Source organism: Toxoplasma gondii, chromosome VIIb (genome assembly GCF_000006565.2).
Source record: "Toxoplasma gondii ME49 chromosome VIIb, whole genome shotgun sequence".
Taxonomy (NCBI): Eukaryota; Apicomplexa; class Conoidasida; order Eucoccidiorida; family Sarcocystidae; genus Toxoplasma; species Toxoplasma gondii.
Genome location: NC_031475.1, coordinates 1,250,164 through 1,261,272, shown reverse-complemented (window position 1 = coordinate 1,261,272; position 11,109 = coordinate 1,250,164). Strand labels below are relative to the sequence as shown.

At 53.7% G+C, this 11,109-nt stretch overlaps 1 protein-coding gene across 1 annotated transcript; it reads right to left on the bottom strand.

Annotated features, from left to right (window-relative positions):
- Positions 1–2,168: 2,168 nt before the first annotated feature.
- On the bottom strand, positions 2,169–10,433 carry TGME49_262430 (4-hydroxy-3-methylbut-2-en-1-yl diphosphate synthase; the record flags this gene model as incomplete). Its single annotated transcript, XM_002365304.1, has 11 exons — positions 2,169–2,303; positions 2,833–2,967; positions 3,359–3,433; positions 3,584–3,736; positions 4,374–4,634; positions 5,104–5,631; positions 6,009–6,661; positions 7,103–7,335; positions 7,662–7,990; positions 8,490–8,591; positions 9,186–10,433. The coding sequence occupies 11 exons, from the start codon at positions 10,431–10,433 to the stop codon at positions 2,169–2,171; spliced, it is 3,852 nt and encodes a 1,283-aa protein (XP_002365345.1).
- Positions 10,434–11,109: the final 676 nt, after the last annotated feature.

The window sequence follows — 11,109 nt, the reverse complement described above, 5'->3', positions numbered from 1 at the left end:
ATGAACGTCTAACATGTGTCATACGACACCCGGCTAGATGCACAAGTGGGCATCATCTTTTCTACTCTCACTGACATGTTCGCCCAAACCGCCTAAACAGTTGACATCGCCGTCTGTATAACAAGGTCAGGCCAGCGACACGAAGGAGCTGGCAAGCACCAACCAACAGTAGCGTTTATTCCGGCAACGCATGCAGCCAACAAAGGCTAACATCTATTTGCATCGACATACCCACCCTTCATGAAGATCGTAAAAAAAAATGTGCCAAAAGCGTGCGTGTCTCTCGTCATTCGCTTCTGGCTGACTGGGTCGCGAGGGGACCTGAGAATCCACGAGCGAATTTGAGCGAGACAGCGAAACGGGAATGCTCCACCGCACCGCGCAAGTCCACTACACAGGGGTCTAACGTTTTTTTAAACGCGACATGGTTGCTGTTCTGAACATTACTTGCCAGGAATGCAAGCAGGCGGAGACACAAACTCACCCACTCGCGCGAGTGCCGCGTTTAACAAGACACAAGAGCAGGAAACTACGGGCCTTCATTCGCCCGCGTCTCTCCACGTCAGCACGACGTGTTTCTCGAAGACCTATCGCGGCATCTTACATCATTCTCTCATTTGTGAACTCTTCTTGTATAATTGCAGAATAGCACCCTTGAAACGAGAGAGACAATCCAGTGTTCTGTCGACGTTTTGGGTCTGCTGAGTAAAATGGCCAAACTCAGAAAGGGAGCTGTCCAGCAGCCGTAGATTTCGTTTACTTCGACCAACATTAAGAAGCAGTCTCCGAAGTCAATGTCGTGATATTTGTATACCTTGTGTACAAATGGTGGTTCCTCAAATATACACAAAAGGGTGTAATGCAACAGAACTACAGTGTTCACGCTCCTTGATTCAGTACCCAGGCCTGCATTGTGCTTAAGAGCTATCCCACTGTCCTGCTTCCAACAAGCTAGACATCAAAATGAGTGCACGAAACTAATCTTGAACACACTGTTCGTAACGTAAGAAGACGCCACGATTGCAGTCACGGACACGGTGGCACTCGTGAATCATGGCCTGGTGCCGTAAAACCTTGTAGACAGCTGAACAGTGGCATGTCTCGTTAAGCCGCATTCGTTTTATTCTTCCAGTTCTTTGTCTCTTGTCCGCCGACAGTCTTGTGTTTTTAGCGTTTCGTGTGAATGGCGGAATTCACCCCGGTCAGGGTCGCACGCAACATGGAAAACGCTTCCCCTATGAGCACTAGCGAGAGTAATACGAGCAGTGCCAGACCATGTACGAGGCTATTTCTTCACGCCATACTATGCCCACAACTAAACATGCACGGCATTTGACTACGCCTGGTTCCTTGTGGTGGTGAGAGACACCGACTACCGTGTTTGTCAGTTGTTCTTGATAGACTCTGTCTTGAAGTGATTCCAGAACGTTTCGCAGACACACACCCCCAAGTGCGCGTCGCGCCTGTTGTTTCTCTCTTGAACATACTCCAGAATAAATTTGGCGCTCTCGTGGCTCCAAGTGTCGGCGGCCGTCTCCCGAAAACTGGTCGCTTTGGCAGTTTAGGAACTCCACTGTTTGCAAGATCTGCGCCCGGGGTGGCGCCTTCCTGAGTCTCCCTCAGTTCGTGAGACGACACGGTTTTTCCACGACTTCGCGACCCACAGGCTGAAGAGCCGAGGTTACCTGTAACGCGTGGAAACCCAAATGCCTTGCGTCTCGACTCCGGCCGCGGCCAGCCTACATGCGCTTCGGCCCGCTCTCTCCTTCGATGCCTCGTATCCGCCGTTTTTGTCCTGTCTTTCGTCTGTTCGCTCTTCGTTGTTGCCGAAATGTTTCTGTCTCAGTTCTCTCGATGATGGCCATTGTCCCTCGCACATGTGGGCCGGATTCCCCTTCTTGACCATTCGCTCTGGGTCGCGTCTGTGCCATCTACGCTTCACCAGCATCCACCTTCTTTCCGGCTGTTCTTCTCGCTTCCTTTCCCTTCCTGTCTCCTCTGCAAAGCCTCTCGTCTGTGGGCTCTGTTGGTGCCAGTGCCAGAGACCACGAGAGGGAACAGGAGAGAGAGAACAAGAGGCGAAACAAGGGAGAGAACATATCCGAGGCAAGCGAGGACGCGCGAGACGAAAAAGAGAAGGAGAGAGGGGAAAAGCCAGACGGCTCCCCTCACGTTCCCTCGGCCATCTCCTTCGGCGGGTCGACCCACCTGCCATGCTGCTTGATGAGGTCGACGAGAGCGTCGCAGGCCTCGGCACTGGAAATGCCCCGCTTCACCACTTTCTTCTTCACATACAAATCCACCTGGAAAACCAAGCCCGCGAAGAGCCACAAGAGACACCCCAAAGGGGCAGATTGCTAGAGAAGGTCCGAACGCTACGGAGCGTCACGCGCGGCCGATATCGCGGGCGCGACAGGCACACACCAGAAGAGGAGAGAGCGTAGAAGTAGGGAACCAGGGATGAAAAAACGTGCAACGCAATCTGTGAAGGAGACGAATCTGAAGTGACAGAGGAAGCAGATTGGATCCGTTGATTCTGTCGTCTCTTCTGCGTTCGCTCATCGCCACCTCGTCTAGATTCCCGCTGTCGAATATCTTCTCTCCGTCTGGCTGGTATACGGGTTGTGTTCGTCGTCGCTCCTAAGCCTATAGAGGACCCTTTTCGGGTTTTTCGCCTCCTGTGTCTGTTCCTTCTTCGCCGGTGTCGGCGCCTCGTGCTCTCCCCGCCTGTCCTCCGTCGCCTTTCACGCACTCCGTTCCTCTGTATCTTTCCTCCGATTTTCTTCTTTGACCCCAAAGAGTTCTCTGTGCCGAAACCCACACTCTCCTCACCTTTCCTGGCGCGCCGCCAACATAGCCGAAATCTGCGTCTGCCATTTCGCCTACGCCGTTCACGATGCACCCCATGACTGCAATCGTCACGCCCGGCAAGTGCCCCGTGCGCCTCCTGATTTCCGCCGAGACTTTCTAAAAAACAAATGCACAAAGTCGAACGGCAACGCTTTGCTTTTCGACACAAACAGCAACGTTGGATGGCGCCTCGCCGAAGCATCAAATGCAAGTTGTGTGCCTCTCGCGAGACTCTGTAAAAATCTCCAGAGACAAAAACAAGGAGGCTTGCGCGATTCGGCATATGCAGCGACGGACATCGGAGACGTGGATCGAAAGGACACAAACCCTCGGGAGACGAGAAAGCAGGAATCGACGCCCATATAAAGAGTGCCAGAAAACGGCCGGGGATCGGTTCGAGCGAAGAAGGGAACGAAGCTTTGAACGGCGGAAGGAAACAGGAGACACGATCGGTGACCTCAGCAACAACAGAGGAAAAGAGACCCCAACACAAGGGCGGCGAGCTCACCTGAATGTCGAACAGCGTGCGCCCACATGAGGGACATGAGATGAACTCCGTCTTCGTGTTTCTAAGTCTGCACGCCTGCATGCGAGCAAAAGGCAACATGGACCAGACCCGAGATTCATCTGAACCGTAAACGCCTTCCTAGTATCTCACACTCCGCTTTGCCCTTTGTCCCTCTTCCTTTCTCTCCCCGCACACCTTCGCCCTCCCCCGCCGCCAGTCACTCACCTGAAGGAGATTGAATCCGAGGCGGATTTGTCGCGGTAGGGAAAGAGCTGGCAAGTCCACCAAGACTCCCTCGCCCAAAGCATCCATGAGGAGACTACCGACTTCCCAACCAGCGTAGGTCGCGCTCTCCCGTTCTTCTTTCTGTTCGCGCGTCTGGGAAGACAGACAATGTTTTAAAAGAAAGCCATATAGCCAGGGTCCGACGAAACAGCTCGGTGCGTTCGTCGTCTCTCAAGATGCAGGGCGACCCAGCAGCGACCCATCAGACCCGGGACGCGTCAACCTCTGTTCGACCTTGTCCTCAAGAGACGAACGAAGGAGTCCGAAAGCGACAAACAACGAAGAAAACGCACGCATCATCAGTTCGGGATAAGCAGCAATCCAGAGACAGAAAGGTGGCGAGAACCTCACTGTGTTCTCTTCAGAGTGTTGGTGAAGAAAGACTGCTGAAACTACCGACGACCGGCGTCACCGAGCTGCCTCATCCAGTTGCGCCTATCCCGACGCGAACCCCAGGAGAGGAAAACGAGACCTAAAGTCTCTCTACCTCCAATCCATCTTCCCCACGTAGCCAGGGCCGCCCTGTGGCCAGAGGCTCCGCCCCGAGCGAGGCGCCAGCGAGCACACGAGACATAAACAGGCGGCGACAAAGATGAAGCGAAGGAGTGTGAGAAACGCGAAATATGACAGACCCCCAATCCACGAACGAAGCCTCTGTACGCCATTCGTCTTGTCTTCCACGGTTTGCGATAAGACAAAAGCCAAGCCAGTGTGTTCATCACATCCTTACCACACGATCGGCCTTCTCTTTCTCTTCTCCTGTGATGTCGTTTTCAGCGACGGCCGAAGCAGTGCGCTCGAGCCAGTGGATGACAGGAATGCCCCCTGGACCTTCTTCTCGGCATTCCTTGGGCTGTGCACCGCCACGCATCGCGTCTGTCTTCTTCGCCTCGGCCTCTTCGCGTCGTTTGAGAATGTCGAGAAATCGCCTAGTCGCGGCGACGCCGTGTGCCGGTCGCGCATGGGGACGCAGAAGGAAGAAGAGAAGCGCCTGCAGGAAAGAGCAAAGCAACCCAAGAAGCTGGACAGGAAATCAAGCGCCCTGTAGCATCGAATGCCCCACAAAGGCCCAGACGGGAAGCCAAGTCCGAAGGCACATGGCCAAGACAGAGGCAGAGCACGAGAGCTACGGAAACAGACAGTGGATCCTGACTCTCCACACTTGTCTAAGAAGCGAAGACAGAGACGGGGGGAGGGATGAAGCGAGATGAAAACAAGGCGCATCCATGAGAGGCATGAGCGCGCCAAACTGAAACCGAATTGTGGCACTATAAAGACACCGCAAACACGAATGACTTCGTGTGTGCGCCAAGGCAGTACTTTCCTGTTCTCTCTTCTTCGCTCCACCCCCCCGTCACGAGCGTCTTCCTCGCAAAGTCTTCCGTAGCGGAGCTGCAACTGTGTTTTTCCTGACACCAGACTCTTCCTTTCTGCAAGCCTTATCGCCTCCTTCTTCCTACCTCCATTTCAAGCACGGCGTCGATTTCTTCTTCTGTTTCTTCACCGTCTGCAAGCAGCGCGACGCCATCGAGTCTGTCGCGTACGAAAGGCAAGAGCCGCCCTCTCACGGCGGCTGCGTCTCTGAGGCGCAAGATCCCCACGAGGCCGTTCCTCGCTGAAGGCAGGAGCGAAGTTTGAAGAAGAAGTCTCTCGCGTTCCGCCTCTTCGGCGTGGTTGTCTCGCGTGAGGCCGGCCTCTGACCCCTGAGCGCCTCGTCCTGCGTGCGACGCCTTCGTCACTTTCTGTTGCTGCTCAAGAGAGAGCAAATACGCCAACTCCTGGAAGGGGACGAGCACGCCGATGCCTGCCTCCTGGAGCGCGTGCAGAGTCTCTCGGGCGTGTGCAGCGCGCGAGATCAGGTCACGGCTGTCGTTGTGGTCCGAGGAAGGAAGTGACAGGGAAGAGACGTAAATCGAATCTACGGAGGAGGCGGTTCTGAATGGTTTGCCACCGACGACTCTGCACCCGAGAGCTTTGTAGAGAACTTCCTGCAACGCCCAAGAACAACCGCAAACACACATCCTGGAGAAGACGGAAACGAGCAACAGGGCAGTCGACATCACAGTCCATGATCTACACACAGCATATGTCGTGACGGGCGTCTGTTCCGACTCTCATCGTGCTCTTGGCATCCGCTGATACGTGTGAACGTATCTGGAGAGCCTTCAAGATGTAGAAATGAAAAGCGATAGATAGCTAGATAGACACTAACAGTCGACCGACGCAGAGAAACGCATAGAGGACGATCTGAATGTGGGCAAGGCGTTTGCGAGTTGGATACATTTATCGCATCCTCGGCTCTGTCACCATGCCGTTCCCTGCACTCAATGCGTAGGTCTTTGTGTGTTTCCTTTGCTGTCCTCACCGGAATCTCGAGCCACTCGGGACTGACGCGGACCATGAGTGTGCCGTCCCTGTGTAGAATGCGTTCTTCTTGCCTCTTTTCCGGCGTTTCCGCTCCGTCGCCGGTGCGCTCCGCGGCTGTCTGCCCGCCGGCGAGACTTTGTTTCTGGAAGAGCGGGCGGATTTTCCGTTTCTCGATATTCTCGAAGTTTCGCATTTTCTCCTCGAATCCGCGCAGCGCCCCGGACGGGACGTCTGATGAAAAGAACACAGCGTCTCTCTCCAAGTCCGGTAACGCGCGACTGATGGCGCTCATTGACTTCCTGTTTTGCGTCTGTCTGCGTTTCGAGACACCGAAGGTTTCTTCCTCGTCGCCAGGTCCAGAACGCCTGTGATTGTCTTCTTTGTCTCCTTCGCCTGTCCCTATTATTGCCTTCGCTCTCTCGTCGCCCAGGTCGGGTCCTGAGACGCCCGGCGGTCTTCGTCCCGCTACGCCTCCGCCTGTTTCTGCGGAAGTCGACCGGCGAATTTTCTGTCCCTGCATGCGCGCGATGGAGAGCGCGACAGGAATTTCCTCCCAAGGCGGCTCTGTCAGCGAAACGCGGAGCGTGTCGCCGATCCCGTCCTGTAGCAGCGAGCCGATCCCCACGGCAGATTTCAGGCGCCCGTCTTCGCCTGCACAAACACAGAAACCAACTGCTGAGAGGAGGAATTAAAGACAATAGGGCAGGCGGAAGCGCGCACACCGGACGACGCGCAACGACGCAAAAAGAGACAAGATGTCGAGAGAACCAGGTCGAGATAGACGCCGGGAGAGGACGCGTAACAAGGCAAGAAGACGCGAGCGACGAGCGATACAGAAGTGACATACAGAAGGTGTGAGTAAGCGGCAGACACACGTGGAAGCCAAGATAAGCGAGCGCGTGTCTGACACAAACAAAAGAGAGGTAATAACGAGCGAGCGTGAGACTGGCATTTGACCTCGGTCGCAGCATTAGCGAAATAAGATCACACTCTGATGACTCAGACAGGTCTACAGGCCGTCGCAGGTTTTCCGAAAAACCTGGAAGCCCCTGTACGGTCGGCGTGCACTGGCCTAACCATGTGTGCCCTTACCTTCTCCCGCCTCTGTCACGCCGAGGTGAATGGGGAAAAGTTCGTTTCGCCTCAACATTTCGCTGGCGAGCAACCGGTAGGCATGAACCATGACTTTCGGATTGGACGATTTCATGGAAAAACAAAAGTTCCTGAAGTTTTCGCGAACGCAGATGTCTGAAAATTCGAACGCCGACTCCACCATGCCCCGCGGGGTGTCTCCGTACCGCCGAAGGATGCGAGCAGAGAGCGAGCTGGAAAGCAGAAACAAGTCCAAAGAACCAACACTCGAGTATTCAGAGATTCACCTTTTTTTTGCTGTGCGTCCGATGTAGAAACGGTCTTCATCGTATCATGCAAGTCTGGGGCTACGTATCACATCGTCTACACTTCTTCTGGAGAAAACCAGAAGAGCTTTCACTGACTGTATAGAATGTGATTTGTCATCCTAGTCCAAGACGATCCGGCGGTTTGGAAACCCATCATTCTCTCGCCTGCGTCCTCAGCGTTCTTCTTTCCGCCACCCGCTGCCTTCTCTAGAATTCAACCGCCTTGGCCGTCACTCGTTGTTCGCTCTCACCCATGGTTCGTTCCAATTCTGAGGGCTGTGTTGAAGGCTTTGCATTTCTCGACAAGCGGAACGAGGAGCTCCTCTATGCGCTTGTGGCCGTCGTCAAAGCGCCTGTCGCTCTCAACTTCGCGATTCCTTTCGTCTCCTAGCTTCCGTTCGTCTTCTGTCTCTCTGCCTGAGTCGCCTGTCTGTCCCCCTGTCTCTTCATCCTCCCATTTCTTCGCGCCGTCTGCAAAGTTGCCCGGATTGATGCGAACTTTGTCGAAGATCTCAGCCGCGGCTAGGCCCACACGCGGTTGAAAATGAACATCGGCCACAAGGGGAATAGGTAGATTTGCCTGAAAAATTGAAGTAAAGGCATGAGCGGAAAGCAGAGGCCGTCGAGGCGGAGGTAGGTAGACAAACGGCAGAGAACAAGATACTTCAAATCGAGAACAAGTGGAAGCAAAGACGAGCCCAAAAAGAGGCCATAACAAAGGCCAAGGATGTTAGACAAAGCCACTCGGTAACACCGCTATGGCGAACATGTCTGAAACCGCAGCAAGGGTGCATCGGTGCCCCACTCTTGAAGCGTGGATGAAGTCGGCAGCAAAAAACGTCGTGTGAAGACAAAAAAAAGGCAAGTGAGTCCCCAACGAGAAGGAAAACGAGGGCACACAAAAGAAGAGAACGCAGCAAAAACGCGTTCTGTTTTCGACTTTGGGCTCCTTTCTCCCAATGTGATGCCTCTGAAAGACGAACAGTGACATGTGCAGAGAGAAGAAAGAACCTGTGAAAACGCGTAAGATGCGTGTGGCAACAGGCATGAAAAAACAGCATCGCCCACTCCTTCCGTACCTGGTCGAGTTTCTCCTTAATGAATTTTGAGGCCTCCACCTCCTTCATTCCTTGAACCGTCACTCGCACCATAGATGCGCCCGCCTCCGCACACTTCCGAATCTGTAGAAGCCACACACCTCCAAATGCAAGCCGGAACCGCGTTGAAACCACAAGGATCCCCCAGGAAGTCTTTGATTCTCTGCCCAGGACTTGCAACGGTATCGAATCAACTACACATACATCTGCACGTATTTAAACATATATATATATATATATATATATATGTCCGTGGTGGGTGTGTGCATGTGTGGATGTATGTACCCAGTATGCCGGCGATTCTTGGGGAGGGAGGAAATTTGAGCAAAGGCGTTTTCAGTGTTTTCACGTCGATGTTTACACACGTGGTGGCGAGTTCATCCTGTGCGCAGTTTCTTGAAGGACGATGTCCCTCTAAAATTTGCTTCCAAGTCGGTTTGCATGCAAATTTACCAGGCGTTAGGTTCGCGCACTCTGGCAAACATCCTTGTGTACAGGTGAATAGAGAGACAGATGCATTCAAAGTTACTGGAACATCAAGGCAGAGCCACACAGAGACAGAGCAAAACACAAGAAAACTCGGAAACAGAAACCTACGCTCACGTTTTGTGACGGCAATAAAGGATACGAGGTTCGTTTTACTACCTCAAGACCTAAACCTAAGAGCTGTTGACTTGCCTGTTCGACGGTGGCCTGGACATCTCGGGTGTCGGAATTCGTCATCGTCTGCACCACGAGAGGGTGCGCGCCGCCAATCAGAACGGGATATCCTTCTCTCCAACTTCCAGGAGGAGGCAACGCAGAAGACGCAGAAGACGCCGAAGAGAAGAAGTCATGGTAAGGTGCAGCATGCGCGCCTCGGCCTACAACAACAGTCCGCGTTGGCAAGCGTTGAGTTGATGCGACGGAGACGCAGTAGGAAGACGACGAGGCAGGCTCGGAAGCGCAGAGAGAGGAAGCGAAAACAGAGGTCGAAGACGAAGCGACCGGGGGAAGCGGAGCGTTTTGTGTTGTAGCACGGAAAGGGGGCTTCGGTTTTGCAAGAAAAGACCCAGGTGAGAGAGCAAATCCCAAGTGTTGTGAGTGCAGAGTAATGGTCTTCGTTTTTTCCTTCCGGTTGAGAGCAGGAGAGGATTCGAGATCCCCCTTCAGGCGATCCGAGCGTCGCCAGCCATAACCTCGACGAGACGCAGATGGATGCAGCGATGCCGGAAAGAAAACAAGAGGAGACGACGGAGAGTCAGAGAAGGATGAAGAAACAGAGGAAAGAGCGTGAGGAGTGCGTGAGCGATCGCCTCCCCACAGCACACGACAGGGCCTGAGGTGAACAGCTTGAACGGGCTGGCACGACCAAGCCGAGAAGAGGAGAGGGAGAAGAAGCAGGAATTTAGATCGATCGAGGAAGCAGCAAGCGTGGACTAACGAGGGAAACCGCTTTGAAGGGATCTGAAACTGCTTTAGTGAAGTGAGAAACAACAGAGACTGAAGTGACGCAAAACCTCCAGCCGCGTACCATAAAAAAGGCAGGCCGCCAAAGAACAAAACGCAAGCAGTGAGAAGTAAGAGCACGCGGATTCGAGACACAAGAGATGTCTGATTACGAGAAAATAAACTCGAGAAAGAGCCATCACAGCTTGCCAATCGACTCTGAGAGGTTGCGTCGACGTTTTTGTGTTCGTCGCCTCTTCGGACCATTCCTTCGCGCCCCAGAGTCCTGACATTTCTCAGGCAGCTGGGCGACCGTCGTCGGCGAAATTCATCGAGAAGCCCGGGTGATGAGGAGTCCTGGATTGCCGAAGAAGTGGACATGTCTTTCTTGTCATCTTGCCGGAACCGTTGTGGTGCCACGAACGCTTGGCTCTGGTCGCCCCTGACTGGCGCTCTCGGGTGCAAAGAAACAGAAAGGCGACCCCGGGAGCTCTCCATTTTGCATCAGGCCATTATGGAGGCTAAATTTCCAAAGGAAGGCGCCAGAGGTTAACCGTCGCGCAGTTCGCTCTAAAGAAGGGAGAAAAAATAGGCATACCGCGTCGTGATACACTCCTGCAGAGACACTCGCTGTCTTCACAGAGTACCTGATTCCCAGCTGGCTGAAAAGGATCCCAAGAGCGGTGAATAAATGCCAACTCACACTGCGAGTTCCCGTGCATCCGTGGCCCAACCCAACGGGGCGGGACCAAGGAAGACGCTTCTGCCCGTGGTCGACAAGTCTGTTGGCAGATGGAAGTGACGGAATGGCTCTTGTTAAAAGGAACAACGGAAATGAAGACTCGGTGTACGAGAGTTCGTGGGGTAGGGTATACGGGTTCAGGACGGGACTCGCCGCGATGGTCTCGATTGCACAAAGGGGTAAGATTGAAGAGGGAAGAAGGTATCTGCAGCGAAGTATGCGTCGAAAGAAGAAAATGGGAAGAGAAGAAACACTTCTGTCGCTTTCGCCTGTCTTTGTCACGGCTTCTGTGCTTGGAGTCCGGGAGTCGTGCCAGAGCGTTGAGATGTGGCAAGGGGGTAGAGGGGAGTAATGAAAGGCAGCGCCTTTCTCCAAGTCCACAAGGAGAGGGCTGGGTAATTTTCGGATTTGGCCAGTGTCAAATAAAAGAAC